Below are 27,955 nucleotides of genomic sequence, written 5' to 3' on the forward strand. Positions count from 1 at the left end.
AGGGCGGAATGATGTCGCGGAGGGTCCCGCCTCGCGCGGAGGTGGGGAGGCTAGGTCCCTGCGCGAGCGCTACCCCGCCGGCGGCTACTTAGCAGTTGGGAGCGGGCGGTCGGCGCGGCTCTGTGTGCCTGGGAGGCTCTGCCGCCGCGGAGTGCGACGCAGCCGCTTCTCGCCTCGTCATGTCTAAGGAAACGAAGAAGCCCTTCCGCCAGAGCATGACCGAGTGGCGGCAGTTCATCTACAACCCCAACAGCGGCGAGTTTCTGGGGCGCACGGCGAAGAGCTGGGGTAAGGGCTCTCGCGGGCAGGAAAGGGCGCGCGGCGAGCCGCCCCGGGGCCGCCGGCGAAGGCGAGGGGAAGCAGCGGACGGAGGCGAGGCCCGGGTCGGGGGACGGGCAGCTGCAGCAGCAGGGCCCACGGGGGATGCGGGGGCCGCGGCGGCCAGGTGAGGCAGCTCGCGAGGCCGCGGCGCACGCGCCCCGGCAACGCTTGCAACCGCCGCCGCCCGCCAGTCTAAAAATAGCTCGGTGCTGTGGCAGCGGGAGGGCGGCAGCGCCGCGCGGAGCAGGTGGGGACCGGGGGAGGAAAAGCAGTTTGCGGGAGCGCGTCCCGAGCTGACTCACCCTCCCGCCTCAGTACGCAAATGCAGCGCGCTGGGCCGCAGGCTCCTCCTCCGCGATCCGCCGAGGGATGGGGGGGAGGGGGGCTCTCCGGGGGGGGACTCCGGGGCCGCCGCGGTGACGGGCTTCCGCCGTGGAGGTGTGGGGCAGGCGCCCGCGCCGCGCTTATCTCTGCCGGTCGATGGCAGCCTGCGTGCGTATCAGTGCAGCTCCTCTTCTCCATCCGTTTCGTACCCCCACCCCCCGCGCTTCCCAGCATCGCAGGAAATCGAGAATGAATGAGCGCGAATTGCCTTTGTACTTCTAGACGGTAGCGGCGGATCAGAGAAGGAAAGCAAAAAAACCCCACCCAAAACAACCAAAAAACCCCGAAAGTTTGAGCCCCAGTTCCAGATAATCTACAAGACTGATCATTGTGTGTCGTCGTGCGTCATCGTGCTAAATTTATTCCAATGAAAGGCTTCTGGGCCTTCTGTTTTTCTGAAGTGAAGCTTGTAAGTGAAGGTTCTCCAGTAAAGCTTGTGAAGGCAGTGTTTGTTTTCCTATTTTCAGGTAGTCTTCCCATTGCTTTCCTCTGAGCTGTAAAGCATGTTATCATAATCTTGTTGCTTCCAATAAAAATATTTGGATTTTTCTGAGTATGTTTTCTTATATTAAACAGTTGTATAAATGCTTAATATTAGGATGTTTCTTCAGTCCTCGTGAGACATATTTACTGACTTCAGAAAATGTAGCGTCTCCTCCCAAAACTTGGATGTAGTTGGGATACTTAACAGTTGTGCTTACAAAACCAACAAGAATCTCAGCGTGGCATAAAGGAACAAGCCGATACATCCTTGGCCCTGACACAATCTCAATGAATACTAATGTTGAAATAGGAGGAGCCTTAAGCAGACTATGCATGGGGTGTGCTTTCTTCACTGTGCCAATGTCTCCCGGCCTGTCAAGAGAGGGCCCTAGCTCTGACATGAGTTCTTCTCCATTCAGATGGAAATAGGAGCTTGTGAGCTACTCTGCCAGTTGAATAGCAAAGGAGAGGAAATTTCCACTGTGCTGTTCTCCAGTGATTTTCTGTAGAGACAGGTTTCCTCAAGTGCGTGGGCTGGGTGAATGGGTGTATGGATTGCAGAAGTCTGTTTGTCATGAATCTGATGAGTGCAGAGACTGTGGGCATGTTAGAAATAGCTTTTCACTTCTTTTAAAATGTGGAGATGAAACAACCTTCTCTGTTTTAAACCTATCTAGTAGGATATGTCACCTTACAATGTTACCAGTCTGTGCTAGTCCAGAGCCAATACTTGGAACTGATAGGACTTAGTTGGTAACTGAGTTTCAACAGCCAGCTCCCTTGATGATGTTTTTCCATATTGGGAAAATTTGTGCTCTCCAACCCTAATGATTCTGTGATTCTGTGTACAGGCTTAGATAGCAGTTTGAGTAGTTCTACTTCATTAATAAGTTTTCTTAAGTGGTTTAGCTAGTTGTAATGTAGTTGGTGCTATATACCTTTTCCTTAGGCTGGACATAAAAAGATAACTGTTCAGCAGCACTGTAAGTTGTCAGTGTGTTTTTTTGACAGTATTTATCATGGCATTTTGTGATTAACATATTTGGCTTATTTAGTTTAACTAAAGTAAATTATGGTCTCCGACTGTTCTGGGAGGTGGTGTGTTGCTTTCTGTTTGATTTTTATTTTTTTTGATTGCAGAACACTTATTGAGTGTCTCTGTTGGCATAGAAGAATATGCAGGGTTTGGTCTCACTTCTGCAGTACTGCTGTGGGATTAGAGCAGTCTCAATGACTATTCCTCTTCTGTTGCCAGTCTCCCCACTGAAAGGTGGGGAGGTAGAGAGGAGAGCTCTGGTTGCGAGTCTGCTGGGCTATGGTGTCTCCAGGGGCAGCATGATAAGAATTCGATTGGCTCTGATTCTTCCATGCATATTTCTCTTGTCTCAAGACAGCTTCTTCACAGAAATAGGACAGAAGCAGTAGAGGAGCTGTTAAATAATTAGTCACAGTATATGCATGTTTTGCTTTAGACTGAGACGGTCCTGGGGGCTTATGTAAATTATAACTGCAAGGCAGTGATTCTCTGTGAATATGAGTGCTGTCACACTGGAGTACTCATCTGCCATTCCTACATTAGGATTAGGTATGTTACCTTTTAGAATTTGGTAAAACCCCTTGTACCAAGACTCCTCTTGCTGTAAAAAAAATGAGGGATTTTTACTTTACTTTTCACAGACTTGAGGGATAATTCAGTTTGCATCTCTCATAAATCAGAACACCTTCCCCATCCAAAATGAACACCCTTCCCCAACCACTGTATATTTTTAATTAACTGCCATAATCATTAGTTGTATTAAAGAGGAGATACTGGAAAAAACGATGACTTTTGTTGGTGGTGTTCTCAGCAACAAGGCATAAAGGGTGCTAATAGTCTTCCCAGAGGTGGTGGGAAGGAGGATCAGTCCTGGGGTACTGATAAACACAGGGTTTATCAGGTAGGGAAAAGAAAAGAGTACTTGGAAGGCTGCCATGTGGTGCCTTCCTATAATTAAAAGGATTAGTGTTTGGCTCTACCTGTAATGGCAAGGTGCTGTGTCTGCCTAGAATTATAGCAAGAACAGAGCGAGATCATCATGAAAGTATTTTTATGGGATGCTCACTGTACACTCAAAAGCATGCAAAATCTTACAAGATAGACAGTAAGATTATAGAAAAATAATATGTGCCAAAAAAAACCAATAGGCAATACAGAATCTAGTAGTACTTCATTTGTGATCACACCAGGTGTCATGTCAAGCCTGTTTAAGCCCTTCTGTAAAGCTAGTTGTGTTAACGTGTTCAAGGTAGATAGAGGTGGAATTGTCTTGAAGTACGCAGGATTTCAGACCTACTGAATATTCTTTTGAATGCTCAGATGTATCCAATGCACAAATATGTGCTGGAATTTAAACAAATGAGCAAACAAACAAAGGCAAAAAAACCCAAAACAAACAACAGACCAAAAAAAAAAACCCACAAAAAAAAGCCAACAAAACAAAGCCAAGCAACATCAACAAAGCCTGACACCTTGTTTTTAGGAGAGTTTTTCATAAGTCAGTAAATATATGGTCTTGTCAGTCATTGTAACAAAAGATCCAGTTTTGCTTCTGTTTCTTCTCCACTGAGTTGTTGCTGGGACCATAAAGTGCTGTGAAAGTTTTAACTGCTTTTCTGGCTTGGTTCTTCTGTGTTTGTTATCAGTGTTTTAAGCAGGGTTTTGTAGTCATTTAGCTTTCTTCACAAGCAGTGTAATATTAAACATTCTGACATCGCTGTCTGTGACTGCAGTAGAAGTACTTACATATCCAGGTTGTGAATTGGAGAGAGACAGTGCTCTTTTCTTTTTTTTTTTTTTTTTATTGTGGCAGATGGACATTCCTGCACAGCCAGGAATTTGACTGCAGTCAAAATCTTACTAAACTTTTCCATTATACTGCCTATCAGCAGAAATGAATATTTGAGAAATCGGTAGAATATTTTATGTTCCATGGCACAGATCTGTGAAGAAAGCAAGCTTGCCTTCTCTTGTTGCTCTGGTGGTACAGTAAGGATATATAGGGGATTTGTTGGGTTGGGGTTTTTTGTATGTTGTAAGTGCTTCGTCATGACATTAAGCACTGGCTTTTGTGATTCTTTGGAAGTGTTGCACTAGACAATTTTCATTGTCTCCTGAAGTGTTCAGCATGTTACATGTGGATCCCTGGCTTTCTGTGAAATAAACTGTAACATAGGACCAAAGTTTTATTTATTTTTTCCTGATGTCTTCCTTCCCTCTTTCTTCCTCTCCCTTCCCGTAACATCCCCCAAATTTGGAAAACAATAATTCTTAAGTGGCTAGGGAATAAAGTTGAAATGTTGGCGATTCTCTAACACGCATAGTTATATTAGCTTAAGGCAAGGAAATCCATCTGCAGGTGAACCAAAAGTCCTTGGTGTTGCTGGCATTAGTGGTAGCCTCTAGTAACATTACTTAAGTGTTTAAATCCCCCTAGTTAAAGGTGCTGAAGAATGATCATGTAGATGATAGGATCCATGCAGGAACCATAGTTTTCATTGTTGCAGGTAGTGTTGAACAGTTACTTCCATGTCTGCTGTGAGAATGTTTATGTTCATACTTGTGTATATCTACCTATGTATTACATATAGGTATATACGCCAATCTGGTTTATGCCAGATTGACATGCTTTTTTGTCACTTTTATCATGTAAAGTCTGGAAAGCTTGTATTCATCGTGGAAGTAATGGCTAGGTATGTGATATCTTGCATTCACCGGAGTCAGAAATTCTAATTTTCATAGTGGAGAAGTGTTTAATCCCTGTAAATTAATGGCAGACTAATGATGGCACCAACATGTTGGTTCAGAAATAGCAGTTTTCCAGATTTGACTGTTGGTTTTCTGTGTGGTTAGGATATGAAGGGGCTTTGGTACTGTGATGCCTTGGGGAAAAAAAAAAACAACAAAAACAACCAACGAAAACCCCAGAAAAACCCAATGAAAAAGAAACCTGCAAACCAAAGCAAAACAAAAAAATCGACTTGGTAAATTGTAATGCAGAATTTTGGTTTTGGCAGTTTTCTTTTTTAGTGTCAAAGGCTGAGAGACTTCAAGGGTTTGGTGTAGCAAGGTCATCTGCAGCAACTGAATTGAATTGTATACTGGATGTGGTAGCTGTACTTTCCTTGGAGAAACTGTGAAGGATAGTTTTCCACTGTTATTTGAGTACATCTTGTTTCCTCACAAGAAATACAGTGTTATGTGAAATTATTTTGGCAGACCTTCTTGACAGGTTATGGCTTGTCCACTGTGATTAGCTTAGGATAATTGATACTAATAGGCTCACAAAGAGCAGCTTACTCAGCTTGGAGCTGTTGGAAATTGCAGAGGAGGGTTTTTTTTTGTTGTTGGGTTTTTTTTTTTGTTTTTTTCCTTTTTAGTGTGGCAAAGGAGTATAAATCGGGTAGGTTAATAGTCGGTGTTCTTCAGTGCATTTACAAACATAGTTAAAATGAAAAGTAAAAATAACCTCTGTGTGTATGTATGCACATGCACACTTTGCTGGACTGGGAGATGTTAATGGGGTTTCAGGACTGTGAATAGAAAAAGTCTTCCGTGTTACTGCTGCAGCCCTGGTGGATAGGATGTTGCTGGGAGGGAGAGGGGGTTGGACTAGATGATTGCCAGAAGTCCATTTTAACCCTAGCAGTTCTGTGATTCTGTGACTCCATAAGGGGCTGTTCACAGGGCAGTCTCCACCAGACATTGGGGTCCCTTTTGTTTTCCCCAGCGACATTGGAGTCCCTCTTGTTTTCCCCTCTACTGGCATTTCCTCTGGTCATGAGGCCTCCCCAGGTTCTGCCACCCTGCAGCTCTTGGCAGGAGAGGAGGAGCCCCGGAGCCCACTTCTCTGCTGGGGTAGAGAGGCTGTGTAGGTAGGTAGCCACATCTCCTTGATTTGGGGAGTAAAGGAACAGAGGTGCAGCAGGCTCAGATTAGCTCTTCAAAATGAGGTCCAAGGCCAATATTGCAGATGTTACAGTAATATTAGCCCAAAGCAGTACTATATCTAGGGCCATGTCTGCTTAGAAGTGCACCACTGTGGGGCTGTGATGCCCATCAGCAGGCAGGGATTTTTTTTATTTTTTTATTTTTACCTGGTAAGTCAACATCGTATTTTTGTACTTAAAATACAGATGCATTCTCAAATAGCTAAATGAAAAAGTTTTCCCTTTGTTTTTATGCTAATTGCCACAGAAGGTGCTTGTCCTGTTTTACATGTCAAACTCTTTTGTTCCATTGCAACTGATCAATGCATGTCTTGGTCACTTGATAGAAAGTGTACTTTTAAAATAGCTTCATGAAAGTGTAGACAATAATTGATTAACTTGTAGGGATCAAGGTGAGAGCTGACCGTAAGTTTTGTAAGGGAGTTCATTTGTTTCTGTGATACCTTCTGATTAACACCCATTGTATTTTGGATCATTGTTCCTTTTTGCATCTGATTTGCAATTTGCAAATGGCTGGTATGCCAAATACAAATGCAACTTCTGCAGTGGCTTTTTTGATGAGGATTTCTACTGTTTGTTTTTATTTGCTTTTTCAGCTTCTAAATAGCTTCTAAATAACCTTAGAAATAGTTTATAATAGAGGTCTAGCTGTCTTGTTTATTATATACTAAGCTTGTTCTTGTGTTCAGGTACTTTGCTACTTCTAATCACCATTTTGTATCTTACATCTCAGTGGTTCCCAAATGTATTTTAAATAGCTGAGTGCTTTCAAATTGTTGCATATTCATAAGTAACTTTCTCAACATGTGAAACAAAGCTAAAATGCAACCAAATCCAGTAACATTCAGCTGGTTGCTGCAGAGAGCTTATGGTAAAGATAATTTGGGTACCATCTCATTATTTTAATACTTATACACTGAATTCTTCTGGGAGAAGTAATACAGGTACTTGACTCTAGCAGTTGTGGATTACTGGGGGTTGTAGTACACTAGGAAATATTTCAGAGCAAAATATGAGCATAGTTTCTGGGACAGGAGCCAGAGGTCAGGCTTCCTCCTGTCATCTTGCAGTGAACTGTCCACATCACTGGGGTACAATCATTTTTGCTTTTGATTTTTCCTTTCCTATGTAAGGATGAAAAACACTGTACTTGGCTCTCTTATATAATCAAGTGTCAGTGGTAGAATGTTGCATAATGGTTTTGATGTGCTTTTCTTGACCTGAGTTACATCTCTTTGGCTTCCTGATAGCAGCCTTATAGTTAGAATGTTTCATAAAACTTGAATTTGCATCATTGTTCAATGCTTTTGAATTAGAAAGGTTTTGAATATGCCTTTCTCACATTCTTTTTGACAATGTCTGAGCATGTGTACTTAAGTCTCAAGTGTTCAGCTTTAAAAGAGAATCACATGCTTTTTTTTATATTAGTACTGTATACTTGATCATTAAAACAATTGCCATTGTACCTTATATGTCTTTTAGGCTTCCATCCATATAGTACATATGTTTCATCTTTAGTTGTGAACTGGCTTCAGGTAAACATAATTTTTAAAATGTACTCTAATAGTAATCATCAATACATAACCTCAGAAGTTCTGAAAACAGGAAACAGTATGCTGTTAATTTTTTGTTTTAATGAAATACACTAACATGGGTCCATGAGGGTCAAAAAAACCCCCAAATAATACAAGAATGCAAAACCTTGTTTGAAAACTTAGTTACTAAATTAGTTGAGCTGTCCCAGATTCTAAAAAGCTTTAAAATTAGGGTTATGCATCATACCTCTGCAGCTGAGTTCTAGTACTGTCATCTCCAAAGTAAGATTTTAACTTTGGCCTGTCTGTTACCTTGTCTTTTCAGTAAAACAACTGATCTGTATCTCCAGAGTGCAAGTCTATGCATGCATCATGAAAAGAGGGGTGAGGAGTAGGGAGAGAACAGGGAAAAAATAGACAATCACAGGAAGTTTCCAAGCTGTTTTCTGAAGTAGCCTTCCTCCGTAGCAATTTGTTGCAGATAAGTGAGAGGTACAGTGTCGCAATAGGCTGTTCCTTTGAGGCAATTTCCTCAGATTTTGAAGGTCTCTTCTTTAGGTAACTTTCAAGTTGAAGCTAGTACCATCTGTGTAGTTGGTAAATTCCAGAAATGTATCCAGGTCCTTGAGGTAGATTGATAAAACAGGTGGTTGTGTTAGGCAAAGTCTTCCGCTAAGTCTGAACAGAAGGATTAGTCTACTTTAAAAACTATGCAGCAGAAAACATTTTCAGGTTGAGAAGTCTCTTGTAGGAGGACGTATGTGTGAATGAATGCTCTGTGTGGAGCTCTGTCAAATATCAACTATGTTATTAAAGCACCAATCACTTCTGACCTGTTACGGATCCAGCGTAATAATTTCATCTTTTCACTCCATTCTTTTGTCTTCCCTATGACCCCTTCTTTTCCAGATACAAAACTATAATTCCATTAAACAAAGGAAACTCTTCTTTCTCTAATGGGCTGTGGAGTCATCTTTGTCAACTTTCCTGTATAGCTCAAAGACAGTTTTTAATGCTTTTCACTTAAAGATTTCAAAATGCCTTCTAAATTTTAAGAGCCAAAAAGTATGAATAAAATAGTTTTGAATGCATTATTTGTTACTGTGCAATACATATGTGTGCTAGAGGCATATTGATTTACAGCTACCATTAGGAGTGGGAAGGGGCTGGGAGGGCAGGAAGGCAAAACCAAACGTATTGCTTATTTCCCATTTTGATTTTCAAAATAGGTAATGGAATTAGCTGAAACTAAAATAGTAATTTTAGCTTTTTGTTTACAGGTTTGATCTTGCTGTTCTATCTGGTATTTTATGGCTTCCTAGCAGCACTCTTCACATTCACGATGTGGGTTATGCTTCAGACACTGAGCAATGATATACCAAAATACCGTGACCGGATTTCCAGTCCAGGTAAGAGTGTATTTATTTTTTCAAAAAATCCTGTCTTGTTTAACAGCTAAGTTTCAGCTGAGAGTTTGCTTAAATTATGAACTGCCTGTGATTATTATTAACTACTTACAGGCTTCAAAGAGTAAAACTTGTCATTCAGTCAGCAGCTTTTTATGCATATGTGCTAACGTTTGCTGTTTTTTCTCTTAAGTTCTTTTTCAGTTGAACGTGTCATATATGTAGACTGTAATTTTACCTGTGCATCCACACAACATGCTGTTGTATAAGTGGGATTATCATTTAATCATACTGCTTTAAAGAAAATATAAACCAGTTGTCTTGGATCAGGTGGAAGGCCACTTATGATTAGTTTTACATACTTTGAAGGAAGTGCAGGAAGGCTGTACTATGAGGGTGATAGGCTCAAGAGTGTGTAAGGGCTATGATGTGAAGTCATTTCCAGAGTTTTCATTATAGTATTGGATAGCTTTCAACCAATGTGAAATGGCTGTGGATTCTGCGGGTTGATGACGTATTATGTAGGAATCCACTGAAGGGAGAGAGTCCTGTGGTGGGGCTTCTGATGAAGCTAAGTCCACGTAACACGTAGCTGCCACTAAAAGTTGTGTCTTGTTTCCTGGAACTGGTGCTCCTTTGTGTACATGCCCATCTAGCCCCACTGTTGGCTGCTGGTTCAAGGAGCTATATGTGACAGGAAAAAAAACACTTCATAAATAAGAATGAATAATAAGGTACTGGGTTTGATTCCCCCCTCCTCTCCTTAATTTTTTCCCCTTTTTTTTTCCTTTTTTATTTTTTTTTAGATATGAGTTTAAATATATCAAAAAAGTCTGCCATTATAGGCGCTATTTTGCTGTATCTTCATACTGGAAAAAAATAAAGATTTTGACTCCGAAAGATTTGAAAGATGCTTCTCATAGTTCAACTACACCAAAAAGATAACTGTTTTCTAGTTACTGTTTCTGGAAAATGTGTTAGTATTTGACCTGTATGTGCAACTTCAATGATTGGGCCACCTGAAAATCTGGTATCTCAAATTTTAGAACAACTTGGCTTAGGGACCAAATTTATGTTTAAAACACAACAAAACTAGATGGCTATGCAACATTAATGTTTTGGTAGAAGTTAGAGGACAGTATTTTTTAAAATGCTTTTCCTTTTTTTTCAACTTCAGACTCTTAAAATTGACCAGCATCTTGCAGCTGCATCAACACATGATATATGTTCTTAACATGAGCAAGATGCAGTTGGGCCAATATGATAAATGTCTCTAGATTCGGAACAGAATTTATTCTGATGTAGTGTTCAGACCTTAAGCAAATGTCCTCTTATAAGGGATTTTTGAGGATTTATGCTGTTGTTTTTGGTTTTTTTTTTTTATGGCTAAGAATGGGCTAAAGGTTGGAAATGATAATAATTATTGTTAATAATATCATCATCATAATTGACAATCTGCTTTATGTAAAAAAAAAAAGGGGTGAAAATGAAGGTGGCTTAGTTGGCCATTTCTCCCCATTTTCTTTGTGGTAGTCAGAACCTTGGTAGTGGAGGGTGCCATGGGTAACTGCCTTAATACTGGGCTTGAGTGACATGTTTTTCTCTTGTGCCTCTTGTAGTTCAGGGGATAACTGCTTTTAAATAAGTCATAAAGGATGTTTGCTTAAAAAAGTACGTATGCCACAATTAGTTTTTAATGTAAGAATTCCCATAACATTTCTGAATGATTTTTTTTAGTTGTCTTTAATACTCATACATGAACGTTAATAAAATTGCCTATTTGTGTTTTAATGTTTCTCTTTAACTCTGTCGTTTTTCACTTGCAGTGAAACATGTCATGTTCCTGGCTGTAAAACTTTAAATTATAAAAAAAAATTATCCACACACAACCTGGATGGCGTAGGTCAAAGGCTTTACTCTGGTGTTAAGCATACTTGGAAATCTCACACTTGATTTCATAATTGATATTTGACTTGCATTTTTCACTGGGATATAATATTACCAATCAAATCCAGTTGATTTTAAAATGTGGGTTTTTTTTTTAAATCCTTCTTGGAATTGTAGGAATATGTAATCTGTTAAAATCCTAGGTGTGATCCTGTGTTGAGGCTGCTAATTTTCTTACTCTAGAAGAGCTCAAATCCTTTGTCTCACAGTCTATGCATCAGTCCTTCAAGTAGCTTTTTCTGTAGAATTTACACCATAGTCTCTAGGCGTACTGTGATCTACTGGAATTGGAGTAGTTCCTTCCTCTTAGGATGTTTGTGAAGTTTCCCTGAAGCAATAAGTCCCTTAAAAATAATGTTTTGTTCATTGATGGCTAGTTTAGGTACTAGTTTAGGTCGTCATATTTACTTTGAAAAATGGCATTTAAATCTTTCATTTACAGTATAATTCTATAGATAATAACAATCTCTTCTCCCTCAAGCTACCTTAGTGTGTAAAACCCCTTCAGCATTTTTTCAGCCCTGTTACTAATTATCTTTCATTTTGTTGAATGCCAGTTCAGCATGGAGCTCAGATGATGACTGTAATGGTGCAAAGTAATTTGCAATCAGAAATGTTATTTGTAGTTTTATATGGACTCTCAGTCATAAAGGCATTTAGTTATGGCTTGCCTGGAAATAATTTAACTGCTGCTAACGCAGAAAGGAGGCTTTATGATATATTTGCAATCCTATAAAAAAGGTAGAGTAAAAAAGGCATTAAATGATATCAGTTTTCTTTAGAATTTAAAAAGATATTTGTCTGTGATAAATTTCTGGTATTATTATTTCCAAATTTCAAGTCTTTGTAATAGTTTCTGCCTTTGGATGAGAAGCTTGGCCATTTCTGTAGGTGAATTCTTAATAGATCTGGGCTGCTTAATTGTACTTTTTATATGCTTTCCAAAAGCTTACTGCGATTGACTAACTACAGTAATGACTTAAGAATCTGATATCAAGAGAACTCTTCCCACTGTGGTCTTATCTTCTCAAATATTTCTTTTGTATAAACAAGGCCTAATTTTATTTATTTATTTATAATTCTGGGAGATGAGTTTTGTTTTGTTCCTTAAATTTTATTAATTTGGGAGTCTAGGTTTTAATTGGTTTTGCCAGAGGATGGGAAGCTACGTGGCAGCCTAAGCTGCTGCTGTAATTGCAGCTTCTTCCCTTATGCCAAATTTGACATAGTTCAAACCATTTTAATATTCTAACTTAGAAGAAAACTAATCTGGTAAAAAATACGTTGTTGGTTATCAGTTCTCAGCTATACTTGAAGAGACAGATGCATGGCTATTCACCCGTTAATCACAACTGCAGGGGTTTTATCTATTCTAATTATTTGTACTAAGAGTTACCCTAAGGTAGTGTGAATGAAGCAATCATAATGCCCTTTTTTGAAGATTCAGTCTCTTCTGCAGTATCTGGTGGTGTAGTGCTGTTTCATCTGTTACTGAAGCTGTGGTGAATAACAGAAGCATTGGGTATCCCTGTTAGTGACAACTCCTGATGGTACAGGGCTGAATTTCTTAGTAGAGTATGCCTTTTGCTTTCACCTACTACTACTACAAAAAAAAAAAAAGCCTAAGATTTAACTTCGTACTTTTCTTTACCGATATCCTGGGAAGAACAGTTCAGCTCTATCAAGGACCCATACTCCATGTCAGTGTCTGCATTTTTCATCCTTCAACACAAGGCTGGACTTGAGCATTTAGTTATCTATGTCTTTGTTTCTCCTCTTTGTCCTGGCTCCCTGGCTGTAGGTAGTTCCTGTTGCTATACCTGCAGCCAGCAGCTGGATAAAGCCAGCCAGAGGCCAGCACTGAGCACATGTGGGAACCCTGACTGTTGCAGTGTCAGGTCATAGCAGTCTGGAAGGCAGCTCAAGTGTTCATAGTTACCACAGCCTGACTAAGGCATACCCTTAATAAAGTTTCTTGTATTTTCCATTAACAGATGGCATCTAAACTTTCTGTTCGAGGAGAAGGAGGAAAGGACTAGCAGCTAACCTGGCTTGTCTGTTTTGATTGAGCAATCGTTCAAGCCATCTTTATGTATTATGAATTTTTAAAAAATAGTTTGTTTCTTGCGGGTTTCTGAGATAAATACAATCGCAGCCTCACTGTATATTACCTAAATCTTTGAAGGATAGCTTTAACTGGAGGTTTTCTGGGTGTGGTGTGGGGTATTTTTTCAATTATTAAGTTCATTTGCTAAATATGGAAATTGGGACATGAATCAGTGTAATTCTTTGATTGAAAGTGATTAAGTTGCTGATTTTGCTATTTCTAATCAGTTGGGTTTGGTTTGTGAATTACAGTTATGTGGATTGAATTTAAGTATTCATGTAATGATGATTTTGATAACTGGCTTCAAACACAAACTCTCTTACAGTACTGTGGAATATAGGGGTAGCCTTGATGGTTTTTTACAGATAGGTATTTTCCAATTTATGGATATGATTTTTTTAGTTGATTAAAGTGGTGGAGGGAAGAGAGGTTGTTCAGTTCTTTACTTTCACTTTTTCTTTTTAAGGACTTATGATTTCACCAAAGCCAGACACTGCACTGGAATTTTACTTTAACAAGAGTGACGCCCAGTCATACGCAGAATACGTTGCTACACTTAGAAAATTCCTTGAATGTAAGTAAATTACTGCAACTGCCCAAGTAATTCAGGAGTCTTAATGTTGAGTGCATTAGTTTCCTTTTTTGCTTGTAGTTACCAGTTGCTAATGGAGGCTGGTTCAAGTTCAAACTTACTCTAGACATGTGAGTTATTAAAGTATACACATTACAGAAAAAGGTAGGTATAAATACCAGTATTAGACAGGAAGCCTGGGCATGAGGAATAGCGGAGAATTTTGGGTCCTTATACAGTGTTTCGGCAACATGGTTATTTAAATGCTACAAGATACAGAAATTACATATGCTAAAAGAATTCAGTGTAAAATTACACAGGTCATTTATTTGGAGGCAATGTTTATCAAGACTTAACTGATCTTAGTCTTCATCTAATTGGTTTAGTAACTAAGTGAGAATCGTTTATTCGTAAGAACTTGTTTGCCTGTTTAAAAAATGAGGCACACAAAGATTAAATTAATTGCAATTTATTAACTTTCACCCTGGCACACAGTATTTACAAGCAAAAGTATTAAAACATTGAATTTAGAATACGGAGAGAAGGTGACACAGGCCAAGACTGAAGGATGGCAAAATCACTAGTTTAAGTCATAGGTTATTTTATATATGTGCCTATATGTACACTTAATCTAGTAATACACAAATCAGTCTAAAGTGAGGAGGTGCTGTAAATTGAGGAGGTGCTGTAAAATCTCACCTGTGCTCATGAGTTGCTCTGTTAGCTACACAAGCTACATACTTAAATCTGTCTGTATTTGGAGTTCTGGTGCCTACTAAAAGCTTCCATGAGCAGGCTTTTCTTTCAGAGCTCTGCCAAGGGTTCCTGGGAGGGATGCTGCATTTCATGATTACTTGCCTCTCCTGCAGTTCAGTGGGTTTTGGACTCTCCCTTTAAGGATGAATTTTCCCATTTTACTGTGTTTATGCTTAACTGGGGGCAGAGCGTAAGAGAGGGGAACAAAATCACAGAACATGTTAAATGTGAATAGCTGGGCGTTTGTGATGATGTGATCTGTGTACTTCTACTGTGTACACAAGGAAGTGAGAAACAATTTGGGGTCTTAGTATAATGTAAGTTGTACAACCTGATGTATATGTAGAAACAGTTTATTATTAGTCCTTGAAATACTTGAAGTTTTCCCTTATAAAGGAAACGTGCAAAGGGAAAACTGGTTTTGTTTCCAGGTAAAAAATGGAATGTTTATATTTTAATACATTATTAGCTTAGAATACATAATTAGAGTTAGTTTATGTACAGAAATCAATAAAGTTTTGATTAATTATATGATTTGAAAAGCAGGACAGCATTATTTCTTCTGTAGTGCTCTATTTATTCTTCCATTGAGTGCCACTTCTTGATGGGCTTTGAAAAAGTGTTTGTTAAGATGGATACGAGACATAGTGATCTGAAAATAGTCCTTTGAGAAAATTCCTAGATAAGTAACAACTATAAATTACATGCTTAAATAGTCTTTTGCAGGTTTTGGTGACTTGTATGCTTTATACCACTGATTCACAAGCTGTTTCTGTTTCATAGCATATGATGATTCAAAGCAATCCCAAAACATAAACTGTACACCAGGAAGGATTTTTGATCAGAATGATGTTGCTGTTAAAAAGGCATGTCGATTTAACCTCTCTGAGCTTGGCCAGTGCTCTGGAAAGGAAGATAAGACCTTTGGCTATTCTAAAGGAACTCCCTGCGTGCTTGTGAAAGTAAATAGAGTAAGTGCCTACTTACTTATTATATATTCTTATACAAGTGCTCTCAACTACCACTGTATGAAAAATGACTGTAGAAAAGGACTGAAATATGTGCTTAGTTTGCTTCTCAAGATATTTACACTGGAAGAGTGTAATTTATGGAAATAGCTAGCAATTCATGTGTTTCAGAGAGTAAAATGGAATGAACTTTTTAAGCATTCTAATACTTACAAGTATTTATTTTTATTTGCATCAAAATATCCAAACCCCCCGTTTTAAGGAGTACAACTCAAGTTTTTGCCTCCTGTTCTGTGTAACAGATTCTAAACCACTGTGCAGGTACATTGTGTTTTACTTTGTTCTTGAAATGTAATTAGAATGTAATACATTCTGTAACTCCTAAACTACATAAGATGATGAAAACTTTACTGAGTAAGTGTTTTACTTTTCAGTGATACAACACATTACTTGAACTGCTAACTGGTTTTAGCTGTTAATATTACATGCAGAATATAAAATAAGAAAATAATCCTTTCTGTAGCCACTGTAACTATTTGAGCTTATAACTTAACAGTGTTTTAGATCATAGTCCTAGTCTGAAATTGTGCTTCATTAGACGGATTTGTGCCCTGTATGAACTCTCTCATATTAAGTGGGGGGAAAATTCAAATTCTGTATGTAAAACTGGAAAGGGAAAGAGACTGTAACTATTTTAACTCTCTTTTAGATAATTGGGTTAAAGCCTGAAGGAGAACCACGTATACAGTGTGCATCTAAGGTCAGTTCTGAATGCAAGAAGTAAGCGTGTAGTTAATTTTCCTTGTAATTAGGATGAAAAGTAATTTGTTTCACTCTTTTCCTTTCTTGTTAGACTTTGTATTTTATTTTCCTTGTTTTCAACTTGATGTATGTCTAGTTTAGTGTCTTTAATTTCTTCAGTGTGTTACAAAAATACTTTGTTGTTGTTCTTTCATCTTTAGATGGATTTGAACTACCTGGCTTGCTTTAGAGTTGAGAAAAAAGCATACATGTTATTTGTGATCATATTTATTTATTTGTTTGTTTATTGTGAGTTGCATTTTGTTTTCCCATTTCATAACCTGTATTTTTATTTTTTCTCCATGCTGCAAGTGCACCTTAGACAATTTTATAAATGATGGGTAAGACACAGTGTGGAAACTGTTGCTGTTCAAGTAAAAGCTGCCTTCAAATCAAGTGTAAACTACTTATAATGACTAACCTATTTGTTGTGTACCAATGGATTTACACAAACTGTTTTATGGCAACTATAATGATTACTTTGACTTCTGCATATTTTTCCTAGACTGCTTGGGGAGCAGTGAAAGCCTTGGTAAGTTAGTAGCTTGAGCAAGGGATGGAGTCATGGCTCTTAGCTTGAGATGGCTGATAAAAATGTAGGCTGGGAAATTTCAGCAATTAATGAGACAAATACTGTAAGTGTTCCTGCCTTCATCCTAGGTACCTGTAGTAGGCATAAGTTTTAATACTTGATTTTGGTGGAGTCTTTTGAAAATTTTGATCTCCCCATGACAGTCTGTTGCCAGTAAAGGTGATTCTTTCTCTTATTTGGTATTGATTTATGTCCACTCTTAAAATTGTTGTTCCACTGGAGGAGTTATTTGTTTCTTTAGAATAAAGCAAGTTCCTTCTACTTTTATTAGTACTCTTTCTTCTTTGACTTCTCTAGTTTATAATTTTTCATAATGTGGCATCCCAGGCTGGTCAGAAGTTTGCCTCTAGCTGACTTGTTAATGACAAGGTTTTTCTATCTGTCATCATATTGAAAGTAGTAATGTTTCTTGAGGTGAATTTGCCATCTGTAATACAATGTGTCTTTATTTTACTGATTTTACTATTTAGGTCTGTCTTTAGGTTGTTTCCCAGTCTGTATCTGTAGATGTGATTTCTTGAAGTTCAGGGCTTTCAATTTCATGTTGCTATTTTTGCTGTCCACCCCATAGTTTTTTGTGATCATTTCAATGGGATCCAGGTGTCTGAAGCGTTCTGAACTACTTACAGCTTGGTGCCATCAGTGTAAGAACATTATTTTACATCTCACAAGTCCTTGTTGAGAACACTGAATAGAGCCCAGGACAGTCTTCTTCATTCCTAACTAAGCTTCCTTGGGATGTGTTGAAAACTAACGTTCAAGTCATTTAGAAAATATTGGTAATAATCCTGTTTTATGATGATTCTATTTCTTCAGCTTTCTTATATGGATGAGACAGTCTCTATGTGACAGTGGTAAAAGCTATACTAAGCAAATCAGAGATGATGCTTTTTCTTATCCTCTTAGTTGATTTCACTAGGAAACGAATAAGTTTGATAACAATTTAGTTGATCTTGGTGGGGTCTTTTGCTACTTTTTTATCCTTAAGATACTTGCCAATAGACTGTATTGCATGTTATGGTACATATTTTCTTGCATCCTCTTTCTTTAAATACAAGGTACTGCTTTTTTCCATATACAATTAAAATTCTCTGATCTACATAGATGTGGTGGTTTTAAATTTTGAGATTATTAATCTTAGTAGTTCTTCAGTGACTTCCAGGGAAGATATTTGTTGGGCTTTGCTACTTTGGATGCATCTATTTTATCTAATTAGCCAGTTCTTGTCCTCGCTCATCATGATTTAACTGCTTTGGAAAGCTTAAGTCTTGGTTACAATTCCTCCATCTCTGTAGACCACAAAGCAGCAGCATCAACAACTTTCATTTTCTCCTTTTGTCTGTGATTTATCTTTACACTTCTTTCTGTTATGCCCCTTGCTTATTGAAACTCTTTACTTAAAGGATTACACTATTCTTTACATCAGCTTGGGAGGCCCTGTTTCCAATTCCATTTTTATTTCTTTGACTCCACAGGATATGAGTGCTGAGTAATGGTCTCTTCTTCTCTAGTGGATAAGGTGGATGCTTACCTGGAAATTATATGTTGTGACTGTTCTGGATCTTGATGCCAGGATGTCCACTGTGACCCTCTTTGTGTGTGCACTGGAAAGGTGGAGAAGGATAGCCCACAGGCTTTTGTGCATTTTGCAGACAAATTTATAACTGCATTGTGTCTGCCACTGTATTTGAATGTTGCCTACATACTGGCTTATAACAGAAGTTGAAGTTTACTGGTCATTTGTACTGTATTGATTCTCTTTTTCAGGGTGTTTACCATATCTTTAAGTAACTGATGTGTTCTGTTGTGGTGTTTTGGCTTTGTTTTTTTTTTTTTTTGTGGTTGTAGGTTGTTTTGTTGGGATTTCTTGTTTGGTTGTTTTGGTTTGGTTTTTTTTGTGTGTGTTTTTTCCTTTTTCCTTCTGTGTTGCTGTCAGCAACTGTGGATTGAAAGAATTCAGGATGGACTGCACTGGATGTTTCCTTCATGGAATATATGATCATAATTGTGCAGTTCATAGTACAAATACAACTTACTAGTAATTTTAAATATTACATCAGAAATCTTTAATGTCTGAGTGACAAAGATGGATTTTGCTTGAAAGGTAATTTAATTGAGCAGAGCAAAAATCCTACTATCAAGTTTGCTTCATCTTAGAGCAGATTTTTTTTAACCTGCAGATTTGCTCTTCAGCAATTTTTCTTCCCCCTTATTTGTGTTTTTAAATATTTTTTGTTGTTTATAGTTAGCTTGACATATACTGAGAGCAGTTTGGAGAAGTGTCTGCCTGGACTTAATGCACTCTGACTGTTAAATGGGGAAAAAAAATAAAAATGAAGAGGCCAAGCCTCATACAAAATGAGGCCAAGAGCTTCTGTCCATGCATCCTGCCAGTCTTTGTCATCTGAAACATCATTCAAGTTTTTCACTTGGAAATTCCTGTTCTTCAGGCATTCTTCTCTGAGGCAATTCTTCTTTCCTCTCCTTGCACTTTTCCTATGGGATTTTTTTTTAATGTAAAAAATTTAAGTAGATCTAGTATTTCTAAGTCAACAGGCTTGATACTTGGGGATGCTTTTCTCTCTGCTCCCACACAGTGCTAGTTGTCATCACTGTAATTTCTGTAGATTAGAAAAGTTATGTTTGCACTGTCAGACACTAATTACAGCTGGATTTTCCTCCTGCACCCTGGAGGAACTGAGCTTCTGTAGGCTTGAGATCTCCACAAAGAGAAACAAGCCAAAAAAAGGATTGTGTTTCCAAGAAGTTTGGAGATCAGTGGTTGTTTAGGTCTTTAGTTTGGAGCCGGAAGTGTACAGTTTCATGTATGCCAGAACATCTTGCAGCAGTATTCTTTCAAGTTAAAATTACCTTTACTGAAAACCAGCAGAGATATATATATTTTTAAATTGTGTAGAGATATTAATTAGGATTAATTAATTATGAAAGAAAACATCAAACCCCACAGCAGTTGCATGAATCAGGCAATTGCATGTCCCAGATCCTTTCTGCTATTGCACTGATAGCCTAATGCGTATATATTTATGACTGCGTGCATGCCTTGTGTTTAGCTGCTCCAAAAACTCCTATTTATCTTCCTTATGTTATCCTGTATTCCAATTTCAGATATGTATTCGAAAAATTAGTATTTTCCAGCTGCATGAGCTTTAAATAAAATAATAATGGTGAAAAGCAACACATTTCTACTTAGTACTTACTTTTACTAGCTCAAGGTCTAAAATACTTAATAAACAAATGGTAGTAGAATGGTAGTAATTTAGACTGCAAAGGAACAAGAACATCTTATACAACATACTGTATGTTCTTTTGAGGAGATGAGAAGGTATTCTTGACCTGTGGTTTACTATTTTTTTCTCTTTTTGCTCCTTTTTTGCTTAGTTATATTAGTGCAGCCATCTTTTAAACTTTGAACTGTTGTCTTTTTAAAACTGTAGTGGGTGTATATTGTAATACAGAAAAAACAATGAAAGTTAATAAAGTACTTTGAATTTTTGAATTACACTGAACAAGCAGTGTTCTGAAGATACATTTAGCATTTTGGGGGCTGCTCTAGTGGCATTTCCATTTATTGTGGTTATATGTTTACCTTGTTATACAAAGGAGCCCAGAAAGCCAGCCTGGGTTGCATCAAAAAGATCATGGCCAGCAGGTCAAGGGAGGTGACTCTCCCCCTCTATTCTGCCCTTGTGAGACCCCTGCCACCTGGAATACTTTGTTCAGCTCTGAGGCCTCCAACATAAGAGGGATGTGGACCTTCCTGGGCGAGTCCAGAGGAGGGCCACAAAGATGATCAGAGGGCTGGAGCATCTCTCCTATGGAGACAGGCTGAGAGAGTTTGGGTTGTTCAGCCTGGAGAAGAGAAGGCTCCAGGGAGACCTGTATTGTCTTCCAAATACATGTGATTAAAAGGGGAAAGCTGGAGAGGGACTTTTTACAAGGGCATGTAGTGACAGGACAAGGGGTAATGGTTTTAAACTGAAAGAGAGTAGATTTATATTAGATGTTAAGAAAAGAAATTCATTATGAGAGTGGTGAGGCACTGGAATAGGTTTCCAAGAGAACTTGTGGATGCCCCATCCCTGGAAGTGTCCAGTGCCAGACTGGATGGGGCCTTGAGCAACCTGGTCTAGAGGAAGGTGGTAGGGGGTGGAACTAGACGTCCTTTAAGGTCCCTTCCAACCCAAACCATTCTATGATTCTGTGATGATACATGTGGGCACTTCCCAGTGGTCTGAACTTGCAGTAGTTTGATGTCCTGCCAGGATACACAGTCCTGAGGAATACTGTGTATAGGTAGATGTGTCTGTGCATTGCTGTACCGATAGCCTGTGTCTTGGACAGCTTAATCATATATAGGTATTTTGTGTATCTTACACGTTGGGTGTCTCTTTAGTCGGAAATCATGCACTAACTTTATAGGTAGCTTAATCCCAATCTTTTTACAAAATTTTGGATTATAGGTGAAATTCTACCAATAAAGCATCATGTGCATATTGTTATTCTAAGGTGGTGATGACACATAGAAACTCTAGTAACATCATCATTTTAAACTTGGGTTTCATTTTAGATAGCCTGTATGCCAAGGCTATCTGAACATGTTAGGAACAGTACACCATTACAGGGAGGTAATAGGTTTTTGTGAATTATTTTATTTTTCAAATTTCAGAGGCTTAAAAACGTGGCTTTAAACAGAAATTAATATTTAACTTTAATACAGATGTGCTCTTGCTTCACCAAAATTTACAAGCTGGCTTGTGGATTTTGGGGATTTTAAATTATGTATGGGGTTTTTTTTTTGGTTGCTATTAAATTATCCATTGCAATGAATATCCTCTTCCTCCCTCCCCTTTTCTTTGACTCATAAGGGAAACATGAAGGCAAGCTGTCTTGTCTTGATTACTAAGTGCTACTGTTAATAATCCAGACGTGTGCAGCATGTAACTATTTGCCAAAAATAGTTCTATTTTGGAAGTTATTCTAAGAGTTTGTAGCTCAGTTGCCTGTCTTTAGGAATCGTGCATTTTATCAGTGTGTTATAATTCTAATTTTGTATTAATTTTTATGCAAGCAGATGTTAATTTTTAATTTTGTTGCTGTCTCTAATCACAGGAAGCGGGCATGGTTGAGATAAATTATTTTCCCCCTGAAGGCTTGATTGACTTAATGTACTTTCCATACTATGGGAAAAGCTTGCATGTAAGTATGCCTGAATGATGGTCTTAATTTGTAAATGTTTTGTTTCTGTTTACATTTGCAGTTCCTAATATCAGATTGATACTGTGTAATGAAGTACTCATAAGGAATATTACGTATGCAGAGATGTCACAGATTAGAGGTGTACTTCAGCAGATAAAAGCAAATATGCTGGGCATTGTCCTAATGAAAAAGAGGCTGTATACTAGCAGTATTAAGAGCATCTGCTGCTTTTTGGTCACTGATATCTTTTCTAATCTTTTTGCATGCAGGGAAAGGCAGGAAAAGTAAACTGTTTTTTCAGATTACAATACAGTTTCTAATGGTTATAATTCTTGGCTTTATGTGTAGGGTAGTAAGTTTATAAATCATTATGGTATTGTTGATTATATTTCTTTGTGGCTCTATGGTTGTTTTTTCTATTTGCTGTTTTATGCAGAAGCACTTCAAGGTAGCAGATAATAATTTATTTTTTTTTAGTATTTTATTTTTTTCTTTGTTTGCCTCATCTACCTGTATTGTATTCTGAGATAAATTTTGTTTATCTAATTGAATAACACTTTTAGATTGCCTCTTATTGACCAAATTATTTAGTCTAATAAACATCTTCAATGTTCAAGATAAAAGTACTTTTTAAACATAAGTCTATTACATCTGTAGTATACCACAGTGGCTGGTTGTAATTTCCCCAAAATGATTTTTGCACTAAATTATTCCTTTGTCAGTTATTTTTCCAGTGTATCCTATACTTACTTGCAGCAGTTTACATAACTATTTTTTTTTATCCTCACATGGCTTTTACTAATGAGGAAGGAGTTCATTTTTCTTCAACATTTGCTTTCATGTTATTTACGGTAGTTCTGTGTTTTCCATTTTCTTGCCAGACTTTTTGAATTGGTAAACTATTTTCTTAGACATGCACAATAAGAAAAGACTGTCAACTTGTGCTTCCAATAGGCAGTCAGTGCATACTTGGAATGAAAGAATAGGGAAAGAGAGAACTGCTTCCCTAAGAAATGCAAAATACAGCATCAGTAGACCTTGAGATTTCAGATGCTAGTTTATACCAAAGACAGGATGAACTTTTCTGACATAACTCCTGTCTTGCTGCTATGCTGATGGAAGAGGAAAGATTAAGAGACTTATGAGGTCAGGCAAAACTCAGTGCTATTCTTTGCATGATACAGGGATTATGAAAAACTTGACTTTACTTTTTTTTTTTTTAGTTATTGTTTCAGCATCCTTTGAAGTTCACTTTGTCATGTAGACCAGAGGCTGTGGTTTGAGCCAGTCTTGCTTATGTAGGGCTCAATTTTCATAACATTAGTGTATTGTAAAAGAAGAGGCAGTAAGAAGAGTTGTGAGAGGTTGAGATATTTAACGTGGTCTCAAGAGACTGGATTGATTTCTTGGCTGTAGAATAGAATTTTTATATTAGTGTGGAATTGTTGAATTGCTTTATTCTGTAAAGGGGTTAAGAGGTTTCAACTAATCCTGCTGCTCCTGTGCTAAGGTAGAAGCCATAAAAGTACTAATAGCTACAGTTTCATGGTCGAGAAAATGCTTGCCTTGTGCTGCCTCAGCACAAGGAGCCTAACTCCCTGACCTTGGGGAATGTTACCCGTTTTTGATGATCTGTTGTGCTCAATGAGGATGTAGATTCACCCAAATTGTGTATGGAGTAACAGTCCATTCTGGTACCATCTGTCTTCAAAACATCGCAGAAATGTCTGTACCTCTTTGAAAAATCTTGGTGATGAGAAGACTCCTCTGAGGAAATGAGGGAACTGTATTTGTGGTTTTTAGGAAACTTAAATCCAATGTGGTATCGCCCTTACAACCAGAGAATTATGAGGATGCCTTGCTTAGCTGCATTTCACCTCCCAGTTTGATGTATATAGGAGCACAAAAAAAATTGTGATTCTGTAAAATCACCATCCAAGGAAAGCAGTTACATCAGTCTACCTCATGCTACTGCTTAAAATGGAAGATTTTAGCGCATCAACTTCTGTGCCATCATTCCTTGTAAATGAGACTTTGAGTACTCTGTAGTGCTTTCTCTGATAGTGAAGTAGGGATGATAGACTCCTTAATACATTTGTGTTATTTTTAGGTTAAGTTAATGAGCAGGGAAACAAAAAAATCTAATGCAAATTTTTGTGCAATTAAAATTTAAGGCTTATATTTGTATAATAGTGTATATTATACATAGTGTCATTTAGTCCACTGGCTTACATGAATTTTTACAAGGAAAATAACTAATTTTGCTTATCAGCAGTCAGCAGTATCGACCTAAAAATACAAATAAATTATGGAAATACTTTATGAATATTGGATGAAATGCTGCTTTAACTGTAAAATAAATAAGCTCTTATTTAATTTGTAGGCACTCTACAAGAGAATTTAAGTTGTCCTAATTGAATTAGACTTGAGAAATAATATTGGGTTGACAAAAACTGAAATTCTGCATTCATTCTTAAATTTGAATTTTCATTATAAGGAATGAAGGCAAGAATTGTAATTGTTCCACTAAATATGACTGAATATAAGATATTGTCAGCATGTTCACGGAAAGATTTCTGTGTAAAGCTATTAAATAAATAACACAGTTTAGAAGGGATTGTTGCTGAAAAAATAAATGGGTTAGGGTGGAGAGGAAGCTGGTTTACTAGTATTTGTTGAATCATGGTTTTGGCATGCCAAAAACCACTGAAAACTTCAGGAAAAGTTATGTTCTATAGCAGATTAAAAAAAAAAAATAACAAACCCAACCCCAAAAGATGAGACAATGGAATGGATAAGGAAGGAAGACTGTCATTTCAGAGGCTGTTTCAAGTAGAGGTTTCCAGAAAAAAAATGGACTTAATATAATAGGGGTAAAATCATATGCCTCTTGAAGATACTGTCTGTGACTTAAATGATGTGGAATGTATTAGTTAAGAAATAGTGTAATAATGTACACCTGATTGTTGAACTAGGGGAATAAAGAAGTCTTCCACGAGTCAGACTGGGCTTTGAAAAGCTGGGTTCTTAATTAGCTTTTATCTTAACTGTTCTGATGGATTAAATATTAATTTAAATGCTAACTTAACTGTGGTATCTCAAATATTTTCCCCATCTTTCTGTTTACTAGGCTCACTATTTACAGCCTCTAGTGGCTGTTCAACTAGCAATTAACTCCAACAGTACCAAAGAAGAAATAGCAATTGAGTGTAAGATCCTGGGCTCACCTAATTTAAAAAATGAAGATGACCGTGACAAGTTTCTGGGACGAATTGCCTTCAAAATTCAGATGACTGAATAGCTGGAGTAAAAAATTCCCACAGAGTAAACATTGTGTTGTCTGTTTTGTATCATCTGGACATGCCATTTTAGGATATGAGACCGCCTTGGAGAATGTTAAGGTGGTTTATGGCATTCAGGGTAGCATTATAATCTGCTTCCAAATTGTATGTTTAAAATCCTTCAAAATAAATGCCTATCCTGCTTCTGCCTGCCCCCTTGGAACAATGTACAGACTATAGTTATGTCATAGGGACCTGTAAATAGCTGTTTTCAAACACATAATAATGGTGACCTTTGTCCTGTTCTAAAATGTGGTTTTATCCCCCAAGTGAGTGTCTCAAGCTTAATGTGCTGTGCTATGTAAATATTGTATTGATTTAACACTGGTTTAACTGTCATATCTCAATGCTGACACAGTTATAGGGATAAATAATAAATGGTACCTGATTGACATAGTGATTTTTTTGTAAGAGTAAACACCTCCAGCGTAATTTGTATGGAAGTGGGTGGGTGGCTGGCTGTGTGGAGTTGCCTTAAATTGTAGACTGGGTGGCATGAGAGAATTGAAATTGATTTTATGAATTGGTATGGATTTCTGAAAGTAAGTGCTAAACTAGTACTTTCTTGTGCTTGTCACTGTGCAAGTATTGTGTACATGTAATACTTGGTATAGAGTTTGGTATTCTAGCTGAGGAATTGAGTCTTCGTGCTGTTAATTGCTTGCGATGCGTGGAGCACAAATAAAATCTATACAATATTTTCAAACTTTTTAGTTCAGAAATATCAATAGAGAACAACGTAAATTGTTTAGGGTCCTGATAACAGTTGTACAATACAGCTGCTTGAAAGAAACAGCCTCACTGTTGTGGAATAGGCTTTCATTTTCCAATTAAAAAATTTCCTGAAGAATCTCTGCTTAAAAAAAAAAAAAAAGGAAAAGAAAAAAATTGTCTTGATTAAACATTCCTGTTTGATTTATATACTCTGTTTTGTTGCATCATTTTAACATGCTTCACATCTTCATCTGCTCTTTCATCTTGGATTTTCTGTGTATTTCCTCATCATCCATTTAGAAAATTGGTGTCATCAGCTGCTTGATAGAAGTACCCTATATTAACTTTGAGTAGGTTACTTGCAGTTTAACTTAAAACAGAGTTGCTAAAATTACTACAGACTGGTTCATTTGTGACTGCTCCTCACATTAAACCAAGTTGACCCATTATATTGGGTTATAACTAATGCAGTTGTGCTGACACGGGATTTATGTTGCTCTTCCCCAAGGTTTTTGTTTGTTTTGGTCTTGGGTTTTTTTGAGCATGTGGTCCACATTCTAATGTCTTCTCAATTCTGAAGACCATAGCAGATCAGCATTTGTGTAAATACCTGTATGTTCTGCTAGTTAGGCCTAAATTTGTTACTTAACATGTTTTTATGCCTAATTCTTACAGTGGTTTTTAATATTTTATTTAAACAAATTATATGAATGATTACTAAAGTTTAAGATCTAGTCTTAATGTCCTGCTTTGAAAATGTTTGAGGCCAGTCTAAGCCATGTTAGTGCAAAACCTTTTTAGCACGTGGGCAAGGCTACCCTGGTACACAGTTGGAAGAAGCTATTCTTAATGGGACTTGAACAATATCTTGAGCCTCATTAAAAATAGATTTATACTGATCTGATACCATTCTGCATGCTTTTTTTGTTGTCTATAAAAGAAAAATTGTTGTTCCTACAATATGCAATGGATACTTTTGTAATAATAGCATGCTTTAATACTGAATAAGAATGTTCTTTCAAAAGATTCCATTACTAATGTTTTAAATCATGCACTTTTAGAGCTGGATACCTGGGTTCTTGAAGATATGACTAATTGCTTCTCTGTATATTAATACTGCCTGAAAGTATTTTAATAGTCTTGAGGGAACTTAAAGTATAGATGTTGCATTTGAAAATGACCAGCTTGATGTAAAACAATTTCACATTTGTCACTTAGGAATGATAAGAAGTTCTGGGCACAGAGTTTTCAAATGAACTGACTTTTGCAACAGTTTCTCTTTTGACTTCTCTATATAGACAACGCATGAACTGGCAACTCTTCACCAGCACTTTTCAGACAGGTAGAACTCAATAAACTCCTGTTCTCCCTAGATTTTGTAGAAGTGTTTTGTTTTTGCCTTTTTTTTTTTTTTTTAATTTAATCACATAAGGATTATCGGGGGGGAGGGAGTGAAGAAAAAAAACTTGTGAAAGGATTCAGCTATCAATGTTAGCATGTAAAATGTATGTAGGCCATAAGGCTAGTGTTAAACTATTAAAATCTGCACTACTTTCTCATTTTTACTTCAGTGGTTTAAGAATTTGAGTAAGTAAATGATCTAGGAGTTATTTATAAACAGGTATATTGACTGTTGGGACATGATAAAGTTACTAAGTTTCATGAAAAATTTACAGTAAAGGTTCCTTGGATTCAATTTTAAATTATGATTAAAGTTTTACATTTACTATCTTGTTACCAGAAACCTGAAATGTTTGACTATTATTCTGCTGTTTGTCTACTTGGGTAACTTTCAGTGCCTTTGAGCCTGGAACAAGTGCCTTTAA

General features: G+C 37.5%; 1 protein-coding gene across 2 annotated transcripts; it reads left to right on the forward strand.

Moving 5' to 3' along the window:
- ATP1B3 (ATPase Na+/K+ transporting subunit beta 3) lies at positions 1 to 27,503 on the forward strand. 2 transcript variants are annotated; one of them, XM_062638989.1, is made up of 8 exons: positions 1 to 288; positions 8,990 to 9,118; positions 13,636 to 13,743; positions 15,280 to 15,467; positions 16,174 to 16,224; positions 16,771 to 16,797; positions 21,988 to 22,074; positions 25,205 to 27,503. In XM_062638989.1, the coding sequence occupies exons 1-8, from the start codon at positions 180 to 182 to the stop codon at positions 25,373 to 25,375; spliced, it is 870 nt and encodes a 289-aa protein (XP_062494973.1). In that variant the 5' UTR covers positions 1 to 179; the 3' UTR covers positions 25,376 to 27,503. The 2 variants fall into 2 exon arrangements, with proteins under 2 accessions (XP_062494973.1, XP_062494974.1); XM_062638990.1 differs by lacking the exon at positions 16,771 to 16,797 and having other exon boundaries at positions 3 to 288.
- Positions 27,504 to 27,955: the final 452 nt, after the last annotated feature.

Source organism: Pezoporus occidentalis, unplaced genomic scaffold (assembly GCF_034315485.1).
Source record: "Pezoporus occidentalis ecotype Australia unplaced genomic scaffold, CSIRO_AGI_Poc_V1 ctg59, whole genome shotgun sequence".
Taxonomy (NCBI): domain Eukaryota; kingdom Metazoa; phylum Chordata; class Aves; order Psittaciformes; family Psittacidae; genus Pezoporus; species Pezoporus occidentalis.